Source organism: Mandrillus leucophaeus, unplaced genomic scaffold (genome assembly GCF_000951045.1).
Source record: "Mandrillus leucophaeus isolate KB7577 unplaced genomic scaffold, Mleu.le_1.0 Scaffold40, whole genome shotgun sequence".
NCBI lineage: Eukaryota > Metazoa > Chordata > Mammalia > Primates > Cercopithecidae > Mandrillus > Mandrillus leucophaeus.
The window spans coordinates 5,156,294-5,180,464 of record NW_012104254.1 but is presented as its reverse complement, the minus strand read 5'-3'; the positions used below and the strand labels follow the sequence as shown (position 1 = coordinate 5,180,464).

General features: G+C 35.6%; 1 protein-coding gene across 1 annotated transcript in view; it reads right to left on the bottom strand.

The window, feature by feature from the left end:
- Window positions 1-384: 384 nt before the first annotated feature.
- Window positions 385-24,171, bottom strand: part of SP3 (Sp3 transcription factor) — a 46,655-nt gene continuing 22,868 nt past the window's right edge. Inside the window, exons 3-5 of the mRNA XM_011991895.1 lie at window positions 10,420-10,612; window positions 4,906-5,102; window positions 385-2,115 (exon numbers count right to left, since the gene is read on the bottom strand). Of these exons, the coding sequence (XP_011847285.1) occupies window positions 1,799-2,115; window positions 4,906-5,102; window positions 10,420-10,612 (707 nt within the window). The 3' untranslated portion in view covers window positions 385-1,798. The remainder of the gene's footprint in view (window positions 2,116-4,905; window positions 5,103-10,419; window positions 10,613-24,171) is intronic.

Sequence of the window (24,171 nt, the reverse complement as noted above, 5' to 3'; positions counted from 1 at the left end):
ACCAACGCTTGTCTTATCATTTTCAGGAGCTTAAACGTAAATTCGGGTTTTCGATAAATCAAACTATTCTGCATTGCTTTAAAACGGGAAACAAAAAAAATTTGCAAAATGGTACTGATAAAACTGATATGAATCAATGTGGGCTAACACTAAGACTTTTTTTCAAAAATTGTATTTAATAAGCTCAATCTTATTTACTCTAAGTAAAAAATTAGTAAATGACCAGTGTCTCCATATATCTCTTCTTCAAATAAACATGCCTGTTTACAATTCAGTGTCTAAAATCAAGAATCTAAAACTAAAAAGCCAAGTTGAAGAAAAATAAACCACCAACTCTTACCCCATACCACTGCAATATTTTTAATGCATAGGAATACAACAAACTCAAAAGAAAAAAAAATAGTGTTTTATTAACTACCACACTGTTATAATACACTTTAAACGTACAATAAGGTAGCCTTTAAATTTGAGGTGGTCTTAAGAATAACAAATGAACACAATTCCAAATTTTTGAAATAGGTGAACTGCTGCAGTTACAGGTATACATTTAGGAAAATTGTATAGCTCTTACAAGACCAGCAATGTAACTTTATTTTGTACATTTTTAAATTGAAAATATAAACAATAATTAAAAAATAAAAAGAAAATACAGCATAATAAAAAACATACGTTTCTCAATTAAATGTACTGGATACATATAAATTTTAAGGGAAGAAGCAAAAAAGGAAAATGATTGATATTTAAGTGCAGACTGACTACCTAGACAAAAAAAAAAAAAGACTTAAAAAAATATCATAAAACCTCTAGTTTTTCTATGACTAATATCCATATGGTTGGAGTATCGTCACTATGGAAGTGATTTTGTTATGTTTGCATATGTTATACTTTACTGGTAATTTACATGATGGCTTTTAAGGCCCTGGGAGACATATGGTTTTTGGAAACAAGATTGGATAAAAATCACTGCTAAGACGCAATACACCTTATTTTTTTGGTCCTCCAATAGTCAAGAAAAGGGATAATTCACTATAACATTCTCTTACCACCCAAATGCCTCAACTTATACATTTTAAACTTTTTCAAACATTGGTTATATTGCCCAACTTCGTTATTGAAAGAATATTAACAAGACATTATTTTGGCAAATTAAATCTTAAACATGGCTTTTCAACAGGATTTAAAAGGTGACTATCCCTAGAGTTCCATGTTAAAATGTAGTTTTCAAAATCTTACAAGAGTAATGCTTAAAATATTGTACATAGTTAACCTAATTAAAATAATTAGCCTCAAAATGACAAATTGATAAGCTAAGTAAAGCCTACACTATGTAACATTTGCTTGGAAACTTGATTTGTCAGTTATGCATAATAAAAATTCCAGTCATCAAGAAAATTACAAAATTTTTTATCATAACATGATTTCTTTCACCCACCAGCTTTTTTATCTTACAATAGATAAATACCAACATGTTCTCATTTTTACACTAAACCACACAGGATTGATGCATTTGGTTAGACTACCATTCGCATTGTTAAATTCAATTTTCTCTTTATATAACTTGGTAAAATTTCATTTCTTCTAGATTCCAAAAGTACCTACAAAACCCATGCAATTTTACCATTTTTAATATACTATGGAATATCATACAAAGTAAGGCATTTCAGTGTCATGTATAACCAAGTTACTGTCAATCCAAAAATTTTTGCACATCAATAAAAAGATATCTAAGAACTTAGGAACAATATTCTTCTCACTACTGTATAAAAATAACCACAATGAATAAGTATTTGTGTAATATTTACTCCATTGTCTCATTTCCAGAAACTGTGACAAGCTGTAAAGGTATTTCAGTGTTGGTAAGGATATCTTGATTGCTGGTGGCGGAAGTATTAACAGTTCCTATCCCTGAAACAGAACCTTGTTGAATATTTGCAAGGATAAGCGTTGTTCCTCCTGCAGTAATCAAAGTATCATCTCGCGCAGCTTCCACAGATGCCAGCACTGTACTGCTAGAGTGAATACCTTTTTTATTCTGGTGTGTTTTAATATGTTTGGCAAGATGGTCACTTCTCATAAAGCGTTTTGAACATTCTGGACAAACAAATTTCTTCTCACCTGTTAGGAAAAAAATTAAGTTACTTGGTTTTAAAAATTCAACTTTAACAGCTCAATCATTTCCCCCAAAACATAAAGTCAGTCAATGCTGACAGGTAAGGATGGGAGCAGGGGTCTATTAAAACTGTATTCATTTTACAAGCTACCCCTGCCAGATTTCTCTTACAGAATATTTCTCCTTAAAATAAATCATCTTTACTTTTTGATGAATAGCAAAATTCAAATATGTATTATATAATAGATGGATATTCAAATAAAACTTTAATATCTCAACTATGCTGTTTTAAATACCTGTGTTAAGATGTCAGCTAAAAAAAATCATCTACAACACATTTTAAAGTCTAAATAAAAGTATATTCTTTCACACTATAACTAAAATACTAACGTGCCATGTTCATGATACTAAACCTTCAACTCTTAAATATAATTAAAGCAACAGGGTATTTCCAGATTAAAGAAATGACACGACAAGCTTGAGATCCAAAGAGTAAGTAATCCGTAGAAAAAATGAATCTGGCTAGCTGACTTGATTTCAGCTACAACAATCAAGAACAAGGATAATTAATGTCAAGATGTTAAAGTTGATAAAACCCTGATGCCTAAATTTATTTCCCAGCATGAATAAGTTTAAATACAAAAGACAGACTGAACTTCTATTATGTTGAAGACCGACTCTGCAAGAGGATTACCAAAAAAGACAAAAGGCCAACCTAAAACGAATTCAGAGAGAAATAAATAAAAATCAATAAATCTAGGAAATATTTTCTTAATTCTTTTCTTCAAAAATGTCTTACCCTGTATCTTTTGTTCTAGCACCTCTACTCTACATAGGTCTTTATCAGACCTCATGCTTGAACTATATTGCAGTCACATCCTAGTCTGTCTCTCTCGACATTATTTACCTTAAAGACCAAATTTTATTACATCAGAAAACTTCAAGATTATATTAAGTGATACGGAAATGCAAGGGTAACTTGCAGATGATGTAACAGTTTAGATGCTCCACTGCCTAATTTACAAGGAACTTTAAAATGTGCCTCAATCCTACTTAATTGAAATGTTATGTAAAATCTCATCCTCATTCACCGCTACAAAAAAAAAAGGGGGGGGGGTCTCTCACTTCTTCTATTAACATACCACCGTTTTTCTAGGAAAGTATTTCCCAGTTTCTCTTCTAACATTAGTCCTGAGAGGTACTCCATGGCAAACGGCACAATGATCAAACAAGGTTAGGAAATGCTACACACGTTACATCACTAATTTATAGATGCAAGCTGTCCATCTAGCTTTTAAAGGTCTTAAGAGGTACTGCCTTGAAGGTACTTTAGCCCACTATTTCCTACACTTGTTTGATCACTGACCTTTTTCTCCCTTTTACATTATTCCTTTTTACAACCTGCTGATAAAATCCTACTGAGGAAAATTCTGTTACAGGGCCATCGTAAGGTCTATTATCCCATACTTTACTATCCCAAGCAATAATTACCTGTTTCTGAGCCTTTTCAACAGCAGACTGCAATGCAAAATCTTTTATCTACCTTTTTTTTTTTTGGAGACAGGATCTCACTTTGTCACCCAGGCTGCAGTACAGTGGCATGACCATGGCTCACTGCAACCTCAGCCCCCTGGGCTCAAGCAATCCTCCCACCTCAGCCTCCTGAGTAGCTGGGACTACAGGCACACACCATCACGCCTGGCTATTTTTTGTCTTTTTAGGAGAGACACAGTTTCGCCATGTTGCCCAGGCTGGTCTCAAACTCCTGAGGCTCAAGAAATCTGCCTTCCTTGGCCTCCCAAAGTGCCGGGATTACAGGCATGGGCCAGCACGCCCAGCAGCCTTATCTACTTTAATTGTCTGTTGCAGTTTCATATAGGTTAATTTCATCTCTCTACCTACCCAATGAGAGACAGGAACTAAAACAATTAGAGCATCTGTGTACTACTACAGACCTCATAGGTAATTTTATACAATACTGAAGGGCCAAAGTAGGAGATGTGAAGCAATGTCAGAGATAGTTTATTCGCTTAACCTAATAGGGAACTTGGGTTGGAATCCAGATGACTTCAAAATCCATGTTGTTCTCCATTTCATCACGCTTCTTCCAAGCTCTCTAGGGATTGTAAATACATATTTTTCAATTCTCCAGTGTTGAGCATAGACTGATGAACACTTTAATCATTTACATGGTAGTAGGAGAAAACTATCTCTCTCTAAGTTAATACTGTTAGGTTTCAGTGTAGATCAGTCATAGGTCCATTTCATTTAACAACCACACAACACTATGTAAAAATAATATGATGAGAGAAAGTCTTCACATCAACATTGCCTTGGTTACTCCTCAGTGAAATACCTTTCCCTTACCTCCGAGATACTAAAAACAAAAGAAAAGGTGAAATGCCCAAATATATCAGAAGAAACAGAAATATTTTTTGTTACAGTGTTAAGGGGAAAGAAAAGAATAGGATAAATCAAGAGTAAAAGCTGATAACTAATTAAAAATGTTAACAGAATAAAAATAGCATAAATGTGGCTTAAAGCATTCAATAATGTCAACAAAAGCTACCCAAAGTCTACTTAAATAAAACTTTATTTTAGAAGATAAGCCATACTGACTTGTTCTTTGGAATTTGTGATATTAAGATGGTGTTCCTAAAGGTAAAAACTGGATGTAATTCATTGTATTTTAAAGATTCAATTCAGTAAGAAATGCTAATTAAAAAAAAAAAATGTCAAGGCAGTTATGTAGCCCTATAATTCATTTTTGTCTGTTAAAAGTAAATATTAGTAACCTGTATGTGTTCTTCTGTGCCTCTGTAATTCATCACTTCGAGTAAATCTTTTACCACAGTACATCCAGTTACAAACAAAAGGGCGTTCTCCAGAATGCCAACGCAGATGAGCTCTCAGATGTGAGGTCTTCCCATAGACTTTACCACATCCTGGTATGTGACAAATGTGTTGCTTCTTTTTCCCAAGATTGGTACCTCTAAAAAACACACACAGAATAATATATACCTTATATGAAAATATTCAAATGGACATTACCATTTATATCATATACCCCCATGTTGAATTTTAAATAGAAGACATTATCATTATGAAGTCGATCAGAAACCAAAACCATTTAATATCAGTTTAAATGAAAATTTATGTATTTCAGGCATATACATTTTATATATTAACCTTACTCCCGAATTAATGTGATTGCTGTCCAAATGTAAATATGCTCAAGAATTATGTAATTAAAAGGACATTTCATATGTAAAGAATGTACAATAAAGCTATTTATTCTTCTATCAGAACCATTCACAAATTCTATGCATAAGCCTTATCCAATTAATTATATAGGAAACTAAATGTGGTCTGTATTCAAAAGTCATGGTGTCAGATAATCAAAAATATATTTAAACCAAAGAATGAATGCATAACTGATCACAGGTACAATTAAAAGATACAGGAAGCTTTAGCAGACTTTAACATGATTTAAGAGTATTTATTCATATTTGTGTGGCCACACCCTGAATATACACTGACTTGGAGAAAGCTTTTTTTAAAATCTAGCTAAAGCAATGGTCTGAACTCCCTTAGCATTAGATGAAATAAATATAAATCAAAATTATCTTTACATTTAAAATTCCCATCATATTAACCATGTAAAAGCCAAAATTAGACACAAGAGATAAAATACAGTTTTCTCCACATCACCAAATTTGACATTTATTACATTTCAGTATCTGATACCAAGAGCAGGGTTTAGAAGATATGAGATTAGATGGGTGAACAGAGGTATCTTAGCCTAAGCAAGAAGAAAACTTTTGATTCCAGAATTTGATAATCTGAATAGTATTAAACACTACAGAAAATGTTATTTCTCAACCTTTTAAAATAAATTTTAAAAAATTAGGCTAGTTACTGAATAAATTATTTTTAAAAAACATGACACTTTGGACAAAACAACTTTTATAAACTTTACAATGTTTCTGAGTTTTTTTTTTAAAAAGTACATTTAGCCCCCTCCCCAACTCCCCTCCTCCCCCAGTCTCACAGTTTAGTCATATCCTGTAAAACTTTCTACAGCCTGTAAATCCTCCTGTATACAATACACCTATCGTTTTTCAAATTTACTGGAAAAATGCATATTTCCCCACATTTATATTTTAATGTACTCACACTCAGTAGCATGTGAAATTGCCATAGGACAAACAGTGCTAAACGGTGCAGTGCTGGCTGTTAGATGCCATAGGTGTTCTGAACAGGGAGACATCAATGTGGGCTCCAGTAGTTAGAGAAGGCTTCGTGGAGGAGGTGGGTAGGATTTAGATAGAAAGGAGGGAAGGCATTCCAGGCAGAGGAATAGCATAAGTAAAGACAAGGAGGAGTCATGCTGTTGTCTCAAGGGCAAGGATGTCATAATCTAACACAATTCTAGTTTCTGCTCCAGTCCACCCCCAATTTCTACAACTCTCTTCAAAGAGCTGAGTTGAGTGAAACAGGTTTTTCTGGCTCCCTTGCAATGCCAAAGTCTCATTAACCAAAGCCAATATTGATTCCATTTAATTTAGATTTTTAAATTTATTATTTAAAAAGCCCTAAGAAAAACAGCAATGTTTGTGGCTACTGGTGTACAAACCAATTTTACATATCGTGTTCACCATAGCAATTTCACAGAGAACCCAATTCAGTTCACTCGTGTACTCATGATTTCATGCCTCTCCTCTAAGCCTACCACTCAGGTCAATCAACGCGCTTTTACAAACTCAAAAGTGTATTTCACAAACCTAGCAAAATTTAGCATGGGAACACTAACAAAGCACAAGACTAACAAATTAACAGCAACAAATCTGGGTTCTCAAAGAAGCAAGAAGCTAGGGAAGGTATTTTTAACTGAATTATTAGGAGATAAGAAATATTATTTGAAAATGGGATAGGCATCTAAGAAAGAAAAAACATAGGGGCGGGTTGCACACATATATAATTTAAGGAAAAAGCTCAACATCCAGGCCCAAAATTCTATTTAAAAAGAAAATTTGATTCAAGATAAGATATAGATATAGTAGATGTGGATTTACGGCATGTTATATGAAGGCTTGAAGGGAGAGAACTGAAGTGAATTTCTCAACAAACTTCAGGTAAGAAAAGACTTAAAGTTTTCTTCTTGATTAATATCCACACCACTAATGCCTATAATATAGAAAAAACTAATAATTTTACATTTCTATTCTTGAGTGTCTAAACTTGTTCCCAATAATTTAATAATGCTAAGATAGAGTGGAAGTTAAACTGTGGGTAGAGGGGTTAAGAAAAGTAAAATACACTCTCTTCTGCTCAGGGTGGGAAAAACAGGACATAAACTGAAATGCTGACAAAGAAAACAGATTGTGCACAATTTTAAAAATATGGACTGATGTTTAATCCATACAAAACCTATTTAACAATCATGCCTCTAGAACGTATTTTACTTACAATTATTTGTCTCTCACTAGGTTATCTCTCACTAGTTTCAACAGTCTCTGAAAGCTGGTTCCGCTCAATAAATATTTGCTAAATAATTACAATTTTTAAATATTTTATATTTTACACCTTACTTTAAAAGGTAAACAAATAAATACAATTTACTTCTCTAAGGATGAATAAAATTAGTTCTCTAAAAATGCCATCTTGCCCATATTCTTTGGAAAAAAAAAAATCGTTGCAAAAAAAGACAAATATTATAAAAAAATTTTTTTTAACTACTATCTGTATCACCTTGCAGAATACTTCAGAATAGTCTGGATTTACTACATATGTTATGCTTCTATTAATTAGGTACAACTGTCATTTATACAAGTATATCTATCACACATATACTACTTGAATTTTGTTCAAATAAGCTCTAAGAAACAATATAGTTTCTTTTCTTAGGAATCTCAATTTTTATTCCTTAGAATAAGTGAGCTATTGAAGAATGAAGTCACAAAAGTTCTAGAAAAAATATAAATGAACATTTTTATAACTCTCAGAATACAGAAAACTTGTAATAAATAGCATAGTAACAAGCCATCTAATAAAGGAAAGGCTGATCAACTTAAAATTTTTGTGCTTTGCAAGCTGTAAGTGATGGAACTGTTTCTTTACTTGTGTAGTAACAATGCCTTCTGTAAACCACTGAAAAAGTTAAAGGCAATGTAAAACTGGGAAAAATATTTCCACATGACAGTTACATAAATTAACAGATTTACAAAAAAAAAACACAAAAATTCAAAAAATAAATTTTAAAATGGCAAAATAACATCCCCAAAAATGCTCAACCTCACCAAGTAATTTAAAAATATACTAAATAAGACAATATTAAGGTATTTTTCATCTGTCGGACTTTCAAAGGTTAAAAATAATGTAAAATTCATTGTTGGCAAGGATGTGGGAAACTAGATACTCTCACACACTGCTGGTTAGAGTACAAACTAGCCTTTCTAGCAGACAATTACCTTTAACCCAGCAATTTCACTTCTGCCAACTTATACAAATAAAATATTCAGACAAATATGCAAAGACATACATGTAAGATTATAACAATAAATTCCCAACAAAAGATGTTAAATCACTCTACATCCATACAATAGAATACAACAGAATACTATACAGTCATAAAAACGATGCAGACTATACAGACTTGAAAATATGGTCACAAAAATTATCAAAACAAGAACAGACATATAAAACAGTGAGAAGAAGATGATTCTATTTTAAAATACATGTAACATCTTGAAGGACATATACAAACATGTTACTAGCTTATCTTGAAGTGGGGTGGGATTCTGGTGTTTTTAAATGTCCTATATTTCTGCATTTTTATGAGCATGTCTTAGTTTAATAAACATAAATTAAAACATTTTCATTTTAAAATAAAGAATAAATGAAACAAAGGCCAGGCCTCCATTAGATTTTTTGTGAATAATTTATCTTAAAAGTCCCTCTAAAATGAGTTTCAGAAAAGTTACTGCCTAGCTAGAATTCACAATTTTAATTGACCAAAATATGTCAAAAAACAAACTTTTAAACTAATTACAACAAACATGAATACCTAAGGATCCGATGTAGAAAGAGAGTCACTTGGGAGGCAGCATAGTTTAACGGTTAAGGCTCTGGGTAAAACTAGGTCCGAATCCCTGTTGTGTGTGCTCTTCAGAGTCATTCAACCTCTCTATGTCTCACTTCTAACACCATTGGGAATACGGTAAGCTCTCAATGTTACCAGTTGTTAGCAATTATTATTACTGCAAAGGGCTGGCCAATGTGCAACTCAAAGGCAGATAGAAAAGCTCTATTAGATCAAGTTTGTTAACTGTATTAAAAGTACATTTTATCTACTTAAACAGTGCATTTCTAAGAAAGGTATGTTAACTTTCACCATGACAAGGTATTTGGTTAGGTATGGCTTTAGAGTTCTATCCATTTTTGCTCTATATATTTCAAAGCTGCACAAAAAAGGGACTGTGACTATTAAATCTTCTTGGTGGAAATTTAGTATTATTAACAAGAAATACATCTCTGTCTCATTTGGGGCTTTCACCTCAATCCCACCTCGTGTAATATATTAACTCTGCTACCCAAGTTTTCTTTTTGTTAATACTTGCCTGATAAATCTTTTCCTATCCCTCATCTTCAATATTTCTGTGCCAATTATTTGAGGTGTTCCTTATAATCAACATCAGTCTGGATCTTTTTTTTTTTTTTTAAATATGATCTGAGTCTCAATCTCCTAATTATTAAGCTTAGTACATCCACATTTAACATAATCTCTGATCATTTTAAGTTTACTCCAGTCATGTTATTCTGTCTTAATGTTTACCTTTAAAAAGACTGAATTGAAATACAATCTCATTTTTTTAAAAATTCAATCTATTAAGGCTTATTTTTCACTTCTACTGAAAATGGAAATATTTATGCTTATCAGCCATAGATGAACTTAATCTTTATGTAACTACTATTCTCAACCTAAAAATCAATTTTTTATCTATATTTAAGGCAAATTCCATTGCTGGTGTGCAAACACGCTAATTTCTGATTGGTGTGGGCCTCTTAAATGGCATCTGCTATACTGTTTTTGAAACAGCAAACTAATAATTTCAGTTTAAAAAACATTTAGAACTGAAAATCCAATTCCATATATTTTGTTCTCTAACTTCTGCCACACGCATACACACACACCCAAAATGATCATGTAATGAATAATTTCTCATAATTAAATGACATAGCATGCAGTATTTCAAAAATTAGAATGATATTAGCACTCTTAAAAATATGTATGTTTCATGTATGCATACCTTCCACCACCTTCTTTACAGTTGGGACAGGTGCAAGCTACCCTCCGAAGTCTTTTTCCTTCTTGATGTTGTTGGTCCCCTTCTTCATCTACCACCTGTACTCTTAAGTGTGTTAGGTCATTGGTATTCAAGGTAGAATCACCACTGAGCTGCCACTCTTCAGGATCAGGTTCTTCTTCCTTGATCCTAATATCTACAGGAAAAAACAAAAATAAAAACAAAAAACAAATACAGATGAGAACCAAATGGCCCAAAAAAATAGCATGAAATTACATGTCCTCTCCCAATGTCACACCCTTGCATGTACTACTTCTCCTGCCTAGACTATTTTCTAGTTACTTTGTTCCTCATCTAACTAACCTCTATCTATCCTTCAAGACTAGTTGGAGAGTAATCTCCTGTATAAATGCTTATAGTAGAATTAATTACATTAATTAGTTCATATGTCCCTTTAGATAATAATTGCTTCACTCAAAGTTCTCAGAAAATACAATCTCCCTAGATGAACAAATCTTCCTTAAGAAGGAACTTCCAAAATAGGTAATAATCGATCTGGAAAAACTTTGTCCTCTGCTTTTCTATGCCTTCTATGTGCAAATAATACACAGAGATGTTACAAGATTAAGCTGATACAGATGAGACCACAAAGTGCTCACTAAAGACAATAAATTGCCCAAAAAGTGTTATACCCAATTTCTAATCACTGCATTCATTCATACACATCTGGGTATACTTTCAAATTCTCACCATAAAATCAATTAATGTAGTAAGCCCTAAATAATTCTCCTTTGCATACCAACTTAATACAGATACCTTAAATATAAGTCATCAGTACCAGGCACATAAGTTTACATCTTCCTTCGTATCTCAGTATAGATGAAAGGAAAACACTTTTTTTTTACTGTGCTGTATTAATGTCCTACATGGTAGCTAGTCATTCTTAGAAATCCAGTATTTATCAGGCTCAGGAGAAACGAAAGTAATAATCCATCAAAATGACCCATAAAAGTAAGAAAAGGTACGCAACATTGTTAAATATCAGGGAAATAAAAATTTAATTCACAATGAGGTATCATTACCCACCCACAAAATGACTAGAAATTTTTAAAACAGACCCGTACAGACTGTTGGGAAAGAAGTGTAACAACTGAAACTCCCACAGTGATGGTAAGTGTGTAGATCAGTACAACCACTTTGGAAAATCTTTCGTCTATATCTTCTAGAAGTGAAACTATGTATTCCCTACAGCTCAAACAATTTCCCCCTAGGTACACACCCTACAGAAATGCATACAACACTTAACACCAAAATACAAGTATAAAACTTACACGTCATTTGTAATCACCCTAAACTAGAAAAACTCATATATCCACCAGTATTGGAATGGAAAAACAAATCATATTTGTTCATACAATGGAACATATTAAAACAATGAACATTAACAACCACCTACATGCAACAGAAATGACTCTCAAAGCATTTCGAACAAAAGAAGCCCCCTGCACCCGGTATGTATTCCCTTTATACACAGGGAATGGGACCGTGTGTGATATTTATATAAAGAAATTTTCATTTATATAAGATTCATAACAACTGGCAATGATTCCAACCATATGACAGGTCGGAAACGGCAAAACTATGGAGACAGTAAAAAAAATCAGCGGTTGCCAGGAATTAAAGGGCACGGAGAGATGAATAGGCACAGCACAGAGGTATTTTTATTCTAGAGTAGTGAAAATACTATGTATGATGTAATATAGGTGGATGCATGGCATACATTTGTTCAAACTTACAGAATGTATAAACACGAAGAGGAAACCCTAATGTGAAGTATGGACTTTGGGTGATAATACATCAAGCAAATTCACCAACTGTAACAAATGAACCACTTTGAATGATGGGGGATGCTGACATAGGGAAGGGTATGCACGTGCAGGGGCAGGGGGGTAAGGTGTATCTCTATACTTTCCTTTCCAGTTTACTAAGCATCTAAACTGTTCTTTAAAAAATTATTTATTTATTTTTTTTATTTTATTTGAGGCAGAGTCTTGCTCTGTCACCCAGGCTGGAGTGTGGTGGCATGACCTCAGCTCACAGCAACCTCCGCCTCCCGGGTTCAAGCGATTCTCCTGCCTCAGCCTCCCGAGTAGCTGGGATTACAGGTGCCCGCCACCATGCCCGGCTAATTTTTGTATTTTTAGTACAGACAGGGTTTCACCATGTTGGCCAGACTGGTCTCGAACTCCTGACCTCAAGTGATCCACCCACCTCAGCCTCCCAAAGTGCCGGGATTACAAGCATGAGCCACCGAGCCCAGTCTAAAAAAACATTATTTAAATGTTAAGGGAGTGGGTGCTCCATGGCGATAGAAGAGTGGTGACTGCCTACTTTTGAGGGAAATATATGACTGAGTACAGGGAGATTTCTGGGTTGCTGGTAATATCATGTTTCTTGATTTGGGTGGTAGTTCTCCTATGTGTTCATTTTGTAAAATTTCATCAAGTTATATACATATGATCTGTATATTTTTTGAATGCACATTATACTTCAATATAAAGATTATTCTAAATTAAATACTTTAATGTAATTTATAGGTGATTAGGAACTGTTAAAGACAGTTTTTTTGCTTTACCTCTAGTTCCCACATGGTTTACTAAACCTTCCCCCATTTTTACACAAATTTAAAAAAAAACTTAAAATGAGTGTGTCCCACAAATTAAATTCATAATATGAAATTTAGAATATAATTTTATTCATTCAACAACTATGTGTACGGCTACAATGTGCCAGTCACTGTTCTAGGTTCTAAGGATAAGGCAGTTAGCAAGTTACAAGTTCAAGCTGACTGGGTGTGTTGGCTCATGCCTGCAATACCAGCACTTGGGGAGACTGAGGCGGGAGAAACGATTGAGCCTAGGAGTTCAAGACCAGCCTGAGCCAACAGAGAGAGGTCCCGTCACTATCCAAAAACAAAACAAAACAAAAAACAAAACAAAACAAAAGGCAAGGCAGACATGGTGGCACATGCCTTGTGGTTCCAGCTACTCAGGAGACTGAAGTAGTAGAATCACTTGAGCCCAGGAGGTCAGGTTGCAGTGAGCCATGATCACATCACTGCCCTCCAGCCTGGGCAACAAAGCAAGACCCTGAAATAGATTAGATATTTGTCCCCACCCAAATCTTATGTTGAAATGTAATCCCCAATGGTGGAGGTGGAGCCTGGTGGGAGGTGACTGGATCAAGGGGGCAGATTTCTCATAAATGGTTTAGCACCACTGTCCTGGCACTGTTCTTGCAATAGTTAAGAGATTTGGTTAAGCATGTGGCACCTTCCCTCCTACTCTCTCTTTCTCTGTCTCTCTCCTCCCCCTACTTCTACCATGTGACGTGCCCATTCCCCCTTTGCCTTCTGCTATGAGTAAAACCTTCTTGAGGCCTTCCCAGAACCAGATGCCAGCACTATGCTTCTTGTACAACCTGCAGAATTGAGTCAATTAAACCTCTTATAAATTACCCAGTCCCAGATATTTCTTTATAGTAATACAGGAATGGTCTGACACAGTCTTAAAAAGAGATGATGGTGGCCTGAAGCTAGGGTATTGATGAGGAGGGGTAGAATTGGTCAGTCAGAAAATATGTTTAAAGTAGAGTCAAAGACATCTGCTAACAGATTGATAACAGGTTATCATGTGAGGAGCAAGAACAGAAAGAAGTTAAAAACACTCCCAAGGTTTTTGTTTTGTTTTAATCCTCAGCAACTAGAAAGATGGACTTGCCATTGACTGAGATAGGGTAAACTGAAGATAGAAAAGACTGCAGGGGAGGGGTGCCAGTCAGGGGCCTATTTTGAAATATGAAAGTTCTGAATGCCTATTGAATATCCAAATGAAGGTGTTGATAAGGCAGTCAATGGGTTTGGAGTTCAGGTAGAAATATGGCCTGACAATATCAGCATATATGTTAGGTATTGAGAGTCATCTGGAATATAATGTAGACAGGAGGAAACCCCGCAGCACTCCAAAATTAACAAGCAGAGATTAAAAAGAACCAGCAAAGGGGACTGAGAGTGGCCAGTGAGATATGAGGCAACTGGTGTCAGAAGTCAAACTGAAGAAATCATTTCGAGAAGAACATAACTGTGTCAAATACTTAAAAAGTCAAGTAAAACAAGGACTAAGAAATGATCCTTGGATATAACATTGTGGTAATCACTGGTGATCTTGACAAGAACTGTGAGCACAAAACTCCGCCTAGTACAGACTCCAGAAAGTGGAAGGAGATGAACTGTAAACAAGTACAGGTAACTGTTTCCAAGAGTTTTGCTGTAAAAGCAAGCATTATAAAATTGGCAGTACAGCTCCTAGGTTAGCCCACAAAGGTAGATTTGACACATAAGGGTACCTGAAATATTTGTATATCAGCCTTTATATTCTGTAGCAATAGTGTATGCTAGCAGTATAAAGAAATGAATGTGCTTATTTACATCTGATTAATATTTGAGGAAAAGTATGCAAAAAATTTAAGCAATGAAAAGAGAAATACAAGGAAATGTGCATGACACATTTAAGAATTTTATAAACAGCACTTCTTTTTTTATTATGTCTATTTTCCACCTCAAAATGTTTCCTTTTCATTTGGCGAGGTATCGCACTGACAGTATCTCTGTCCTGTGATTATGGTTGTTTTCAAGGCCTACCAATAAAACAAGCTTGCAAAAGGGATATGTACAAAAGAAAAACAATTTCTGCACACCTGGGCAAGAATTGAAGAGAAGAAAACAGAAAATTTAAATAATGAAATATACACATACACACACAAACACAACATGGTTACAAAGATAAGGCTAATTTTCAATATTAGTTAAGTATCAATAACTCAGGGCATGCCTAGATTTCTATTAAAAATATTACAAGAAAATCCTAAATACCTCTTCCTAAAATTAACTGCTAATTACTTATCAATACAGCTAATAGAACATTTAAGATAAATTCTTAACCAATTTATCAAGTCTGGAACACGCGTATTTAATTTAAATAGCTAACATTAGATAAATATGAATTACAGTATGGTTGATAAAATGAGACATTATCTTTTATCAATAGTGTGCCATTAAGATTTTGTTGTTCTTATCAAAGTCTTTCATATTTTCTGCCTTCAACTTTTTTAAGCACTGATGAAATTACTTCATTTGATTCTAAAAATTTACATTTTCCCTTTAATCAGCTTCACCTGCCATAAAAATCATCTAACAGAACCACTGGATAATCCTACAATATCTCATGTATTATAAAGTTTCATTATTCCTCAGATTCCTATGGATATTTCAGAGGTACCAAGCTTTTTTACAACTTTTCTTCTAAGGGGATAGTTCTAAATTATAGATATGAATTCCTAAAAATATTCCTTCACTAATGCTAAAAGAAGTTAACACTTTAGGGGTAGGTTTTTAAAACTAAATGTTATCCCCTTACCAAATATAATAATAATTTTAAAAATATAGATGGATGGATGGATAATCACCATCTCTGCTTTAACATCAAGCAATCTCTTCCTCCAAATGCCATCTTCTTAGATTTGGATCATTATTCTTCTATAAACTGCTCCTTTCCACCCATTTGAAATTAATCTTTTATTAATCTTTCATTTTTATAGTTTTCCAAATTATCTTACATACACATACATATGAACATAACCAGAAATGACTGATTTCCTAATATGTATTACAAAAGATCTCATTTTATAGTCTTGCCACAAATATGTGAGAAAAAGACTATGTGACCTGTAATTAGTACACTGACTAGTGAGATATTCACTTCACCTTATTAAATCTGGAGTACTAGTTAAGCCCTTGTTAAACAGTGTCCTACTCTCCCCAATGATAAATATGATGGCTAAACACATAAGATAAGGATTTACTACTTGTTGAGCACTATTCTAAGTACTTACATATATTAACTCATGTCATGCTCCCAACTACACTGAGGTTATTATTTTTCCCCTTCCTTTCTAGATGAGAAAACAAAGAGGTTATGTAGTTTGCCTGAAGTCACACAGTTGAAAATGGATGCAGCCAGGATGTAAGATGGAAAACTGTGCAAAACCATATTGCATATATTGCTAAAGATCAACTCCCTACCAGGGCCAGTTCACAGGAAGAAAAGCTTTAAGTTAGCTTCCCTGTATATAAATATATGCTATTTTAATTAGTTTTAGTTTAATTAAATCAAAGTGAATTTAAAAATCTAGGAAGGATAAAGAAACTTTATACATAGACTATTTTTGTCTGTTTGAGACAGAGTCTTGCTGTTGCCCAGGCTGGAGTGCAGGGGCGTGATCTCAGCTCACTGCAACCTCCACCTCCCGGGTTCAAACTATTCTCCTGCCTCAGCCACCCAAGTAGCTGGAATTACAGGCATGCAACACCACACCGGGCTAATTTCTGTAATTTTAGTAGAGACCAAGTTTCGCCATGTTGGTTAGGCTGGTCTCGAACTCCTCACCTCAGGCGATCCGCCGACCTCGGCCTCCCAAACTGCTGGGATTAGAGGCGTGAGCCACTGCGCCCAGCCACATACGCTATTATATGTGAAATATTCTATTGTATGTATATAGTATGTGTATGTAACATGTGAAATCCTGTCACACACTACAACACTGATGAACCTCAAGGATATTATGTTAAGTGAAATAAACTAGTCACAAAAGGACAGCTATGATTCTCACCTCAGGCGATCCGCCGACCTCGGCCTCCCAAACTGCTGGGATTAGAGGCGTGAGCCACCGCGCCCAGCCACATACGCTACTATATGTGAAATATTCTATTGTATGTATATAGTATGTGTATGTAGCATGTGAAATCCTGTCACACACTACAACACTGATGAACCTCAAGGACATTATGTTAAGTGAAATAAACTAGTCACAAAAGGACAGCTATGATTCCATGAATATGAAGTACCTAAAGTAGTCAAAATCACAGAAACAGCAAGAAAAAAGGCAGTTGCCAAATGGGGGAGAGAGGGAAAGGGAAGTTGGTATTTAAAAGGTAAAGAGTTTCAATTTTGCAAGATGAAAAATTCTAGATATGTGTTACACAGCAATGTGAATATACATAACATTACTGAACTATACACTTAAAAACTGTTAAGATGGTAAATTTAATGTTATGTGTTTTTTACAATTTTTTTTTAAATCTGGCAAATCTCCCCTCTTGTTTCCCACTCCCACAGAGGACTTATTTTAGAAACCTAATGGATAAAATCCTCAATGTCACAGGTAAGAAGGTCAGAGAAACTATGAAGGATACACAGCAATATTACAAGTTATTATGACACACAATACGCTTTCCTAAGGCTCCACCTTGTCCCCATAAGCTCTGGGGACTAGTTTTCCTCTCCCCTTCAGATTAAAAAAAAGAGACTACTTTAAATTTACTATAAAGGTTTTTTTTTAAAAGCCATTCTACCAGGTTAAAATAGTACACACACACAAAAAGATAGTTCTCAGTAATTCCTAACTGCTATAAAAGAAACAGCACGAAAGTGATCTGCTATAAGCAGCAGTAACTCACAACTCTCAAATCAAATGTACTAAAATGTACTAAATGTTCATCTTAAGAGTAGACTGAATTTTTAGGGACAATTAAAGATCTGAAGCTGCCTATTATGAATAAGGTTAAGTATTCAAACTGCTCTTGATTCAAAACAAGTTATGACTACAACAAAAACTGGATCTTAATGTAGTTTAACCTCCTTTCCCACCTCCCAATCACCTAATCTAAGCATTGTATCACAATGTCTAGTCTAACTTAAGTCTAACTACTTGAGGACAAAATACACTGCTTTTCAAGCCTCCTTTAGTAAGACCAATGAAGGAAACATACAAAATAGCAATAATATATATTATTTTTTAACCTCATCTCTTAGTGTTTAATAGATCTACCTACTATAATCTTATTCTCGGTTTTTATGCCTTCTAGCAAATAGATGTATGTTTTCTTCCAGGTTCTATACATGTATTTATGCTACTCACCAAGAATGCAAAAATGAGACACGTGGTTCCCAGAAAAGCCCTGTCTTCCAACAGGACAAGTGCTAAGCATCCTATAGAATGTACCAGAGGAGGGGCATGGTGGCTCATGCTTGTAATACCCAGCACTTTGGGAGGCCAAGGAGGGAGAGTCACTTGAGTCTAGGTGTTTGAGACCAGCTTGGGCAGCACAGTAAGACCTGTCTCTATCAAAAATAAAATGGGCCACAATGCCCAGATAATTTTAAAATTATCTGGCTTCCACATTAATTCTATTAACTAAGTCATTCTAATTGCATACTGCAGTTAAAACTTTTCAAATGAATGGCCTGAAGTCATTTAAAATATTCTAAAAAAATAGCCATGACAGAACAGAGCTGGTTATGCTTTTTAGATACTATTGTATTAGTCTGTTCTCCCACTGCTATGAAGAGATACCTGAGACTGGGTAATTTATTTTTTAAAAACATTTAATTGGCTCATGCTCCTGCAGGCTGTATAGGAAGCATGATTCTGACATCTGCTCTGCTTCTGGGGAGGCCTCAGGAAACTTACAATCATGGCAGAAGGCAAAGGGATAGATGGCAAGTCACATGACCAGGGCAGCAAGAGGGTGGCAAGAGGTGCCACATACTCTTAACTAGATCTCACAAGAACTCACTATCACCAAGACAACACCAAGAAGGATAGTGTTAAACCATGGGAAACCACCCCCATGATCAAATCACCACCAGGCCCTTCCTCCCACACTGGGGATTACAATTGAACATGAGATTTGGGTGGGGACATAGATCCAAACCATATCAACTACATATCTTTTTTTTAAGACAGGGTGTCACTCGGTCACCTAAGCTGGAGTGCAGTGGTGTGATCTCTGCTCACTGCAACTTCCACTTCCCGGGGTTCAAGTAATCCTCCTATCTCAGCCTCCTGAGTAGCTGGGACTACAGGTGTCTCCCACCACGCCCGGCTAATTTTTATATTTTTTAGTAGAGACTGGGTTTCGTCACATTAGCCAGGCTGGTCTCGAACTCCTGACCTCAGGTGATCCACCCGCCTCGGTCTCCCAAAGTGCTGGGATTACAGACGTGAGCCACCGCGCCCGGCCTGTATCATTCTTATAACTTGTTGAAATGTAATAGTAATGGCATATATCACAATATAAATTCATTTTCTCAAATTTAACTTGAGGTCCTTTTAAGCTTTAATTATAAAATATTTTAATTAAACTACTTTTAATTGTGTATCGCTTTAAAAATACATCAAAAACTTCTAAAATTCAAAACCTTCAGGACATGAGTTATTTAAAATAGTTATATCTTGAACAAAAATTCCTACAGAATCAATTACACATTTACCTACTTTCCTTGGCAGGAAGCTCAGAATGTTATTTAATCTTTGTCTAATGACTCCAATTAATTATTAAAAGTAATTTATGGTATCAAATAGGCCCTAGAACACTGAACTAAAAACATTCATAATTATAGTTTTTCATTTCTTCTACTTGTTTTTCCTGCCTTCTTCCCAACTCTGGTGATAATCCACTCTCCATCCTCCACTTACCAGGTTACCGTACCCATCATCCTTTCTACTGTACATTTTCCAAGCCAGTTTTAAACTTGGAAATCAGTCAGAACTGTTAAAACTGTATATAAACATTAAATAAATCAGGACTAAAGAAAGGATCTAAGGCTACTCTTAAGAAACCCAAACCCTTGAAAATGAAGATGGCCACGGCAGGTATATCTGCTTCATATAGGGAATTTCAAACTGTTTGCATAAAGGATACTGTAAGTGTCAGCAGAGAAGAGGGTCCCAGGCCCTCATAAAAGTCAGAGCAGCCCCATTAACATTAGTTTTATACACTGGAGTTCTGCCTAAGATGTCATTTGAAGAAAAGGCTCTGCTCTAGCACTGGACTAAAACTGATGTTTCTGCCACTGCTGCAATGGCTAGGGGAAAAACAACCAACCAACAACAAAAAAACATGGTTTGGGCATTTCTTCCTTCATTAAAAAAAACTGCCTTTAAATAAAACAACTCCGTTCCAACACTTTCTGCAGACTGTAAACAATCCTAATTTGAGTTAGTATCAACAGAAATAGAAGAAACAATGCTTTAAATGATCCACTAAACCACACCTAGGTACTGCTTTTAACTCCTATTTACAAGTTTGTTTTCTATTTTCCCCTGTGTCTGCTACCTGAATAATCCCTGCCATATTACCTATATAATTAGAGGACCCGTAAGTCAACATGTCAGTTGGCTATCACACAAAGAATAAAAGCCAAAGACCTGGATCTTGGCAGTTTTAGAATTTTTACATTTTTCTTTTGCCCTCACATTTCTACATATTTGATTCAAACATTTATTGAACAACTATATTGGGTGAACATTTGTTGACCAAAATTACTATCTAACACATTAATGAGAATCAGTGAAGTTGTGCTACAGTAACATCAATCACAAAAACTCAATGGCTTTGATAAAACAAAAGTTTATTTTTCACTAATTTCAAATGTCCAATTCAGGTTGGTAAGGGAGATCTGATCATGATAGCACCTCAGGAGTCCAGGCTCCACTTGATACATGCTTCCAAGGTTGCCTTGCCAAAGGTGAAAGAAAACGTGGAAAATCACATTCTGCTCTTAAACTTCCACTCACGCTTTGTCACAAAAAGGCGTATGGCCATGCCTGACATTAAGAATTAAAGGAAAGGGCAATCCTATGATTATTTTATGAAGAATCATGACTCCCTAGTACCCCTGCTGTCAAATATTTATTCTTCCCACATGAAAAAACACACCTGTCCCTCCATTCAGAAGGTAACCCAAATATCCCATCCAATCTCAGCAGTAAGCTCAAAGGACAGGACGTGTGTTGATGGGGAAATCACCTCTATATCAAGTCCAGATGCAGCCCCTCTTCACAGAGACCTATTAAAACAAGTAATCTACCTCCCTTCAAACACACAATACACACTGACAGAATATAAAAAATGCTCCAGTTCAAAAGAAGAAAATAAGACAACAGTCAGTCGTTCATAGCAATTCATAAGCCAGGCTGAACAGACTGTGCAAGGGCTCTCTGTCCTGGAAGGTGGGGAATGCTCTGATTGACCCTTGGGAGGAGTTTCTAAGTGTGCTGTTCTCTGTGCCTCTAGGTTCTGCCTTCTGGAAGGTTTTTCCTGGTCTGTTATCTTCTACCGCTAAAAGTGAAGTGGACATCAGAAAGTGACTCCTTAGCAGAGCAGAATTCTCAGGAAGCAAATAGGTTAGGCAGGCACGGGGCAGAGAGCAAGATCATTATGTATCAAGCAGTTATACTTTATTCAGACTTCTGGCTATGCCTCTCCCTGAAAAAATTAGAAGGCTTATCTATTTGATACTATCCAGTTTCAAGCGCCAATGTCCAGAACCAAAGCTTTTTTCTAAGATATGCTTCTTAGATTTACTACTTTTCTTCGCTTTCTTGCCCCATGAGACAATGTGTCTATTTCTCTCTACCTAACTATGGGTACCTTGAGTTTACCTGGCTTTAACAGGGAATCCATACCTTTTAGTCTCTTTCCCCTAACCCAACTGAAAAGCAATTCCCTCTCAAGTTGGCCTTTACTCTGAATTACCTTAATCCTTTCAGACATTTTAACAATGGAAGGGATGTTCATAACCCTGACTGGATCCTGCCAAAAAAAATGGATTTTAATTATTTACTCAAAAGCCTTTTCAGTTGTGTCTCCTGATTGGAGGTAAAAAGCAATTACTGGTCAGGCAAAGTGGCTCATCCCAGCACTCTGGGAGGCCAAGGTGGGAGGATTGCTTGAGCCCAGGAATTTGAGACTAGCCTGGGCAACACAGGGAGACTGTGTCTCTAATTTATTTAAAAAGGAAAAAAAAAAAAAAGGAGCAGCAGCAACTGCTTCTTCTAATCCTACAAATTCCCAAATTTCTGGACCCTATGTATTGCTTTTCATTCATACTTGGAAACTAAACAATTATTTTCTAGCTCATCTCTTTCCGTTATATAACACCTTGTCAAATGAAACCAGTACCAGTTAAAATACAATTTGTTTTCCAACCTTATCTCAAAAGCTACAAATGCATTAGGTATACTACTTGCCTTCCAAGTTATTGCAGGTAAGTTTTATATAATATTGTTCTCTGCATCATAATGTTCCTAGCATCTAACATCAGTTTCCTTGCTGCCTGATTCTCAAGCCAATGCCACAGTTGAAGTTTTTTTGTTAGAGCATACTATTCTTTGTATAAATTTTGACTTAAGTGATGACAGGCTGTAATAACACAGATGCTGTCCAACAGAAATACAATGCAACTCACATAAGTAACTTCAAATTTTCTAGCAGCTACATTAAAAAAGTAAAACTCAAAGGTAAAATATATTTCATTTAACCTAATATAGACATACCTCAGAAACACTGCAGATTTTATTCCAGACAAGTACAATAAAGCTAATATTGCAATTAACAAAGCCACCCATTTTTTTGGTTTCCCAGTACATATAATGTTTATACTATACTGCAGTCTATTAAGTGTGCAACACCATTATGTCTAAAAAAACAAAAAGTACATTAATTTAAAAAAACTTTACTGCTAAAAAATGCCAACAATCATCCGAGTCTTCAGTAAATTGTAATCTTTTTGCTGGTGGAGGGTCTTGTCTCAATGTCGATTGCTGCTGACTGATCAAGATGGTGGTTGCTGGCTGGGCATGGTGGTTCCCATCTGTAATCCCAGCACTTTGGGAGGCCAAGGCAAGTGGATCACTTGAGGTCAGGAGTTCGAGACCAGCCTAGCGGTTTTTTTGTTTTGTTTTGTTTTGTTGTTGAGACAGTCTCGCTCTGTTTCCCAGGCTGGAGTACAATGGTGCAATCTCAGCTCACTGCAATCTCTGAACCACTCAACCACTGAACCGCCTCCTGGGTTCAAGCGATTCTTCTGCCTCAGCCTCCCGAGTAGCTGGGACTACAGATGGGCGCCACCACGTCTGGCTAATTTTTGTATTTTTAGTAGAAATGGGGTTTCATCATATTGGCCAGGCTGGTCTCGAACTCCTGACCTCGTGATCCTCCCGCCTCAGCCTCCCAAAGTGCTGGGGTTACAGGCTTGAGCCACCGTGCCCAGCTGGAAAATCTGTTGTTTAGCGTGACCCTTTGCATCAATGATGTTAATTTCCAGATAACTTCTTGCAGCTTCTACATCAGCACTTGCAGCCTTGCCTTTATGTTATGGAAACAGTTTCTTTTCTTAAAACTCACGGACTCATCTGCTAGCTTCCAACTCTTTCTGCAGCTTCCTCACCTCTATCAGCATTCACAGAATTGAAGAGAGTGAGGAGCCTTGCTCTGGATTAGGCTTTGGTTTAAAGGAATGTTGTGGCTGGTATGATCTGGCCAGATCACTAAAATTTTCTCCATATCAGCAATGAGACTGTTTTGCTTTCTTATCACATGTGTTCACTGGAATAGGACTTTTAATTTCCTTCAAGAACCCTTCCTTTGCATTCACAACTTGGCTGTTTGGCACAAGAGGCCCAGCTTCTGGTCTATCTGGGCTTTCAATATGCTTTCCTCACTAAGCTTAATTATTTCTAGCTTTTGACTTAAAGTGAGATATGTGCAATTCTTCCTTTCACTTGAACACTTAGAGGCTACTGCAGGGTTATTATTAATTGGCTTAGTTTCTTTTTTTTTTTTTTTTTTTTTTT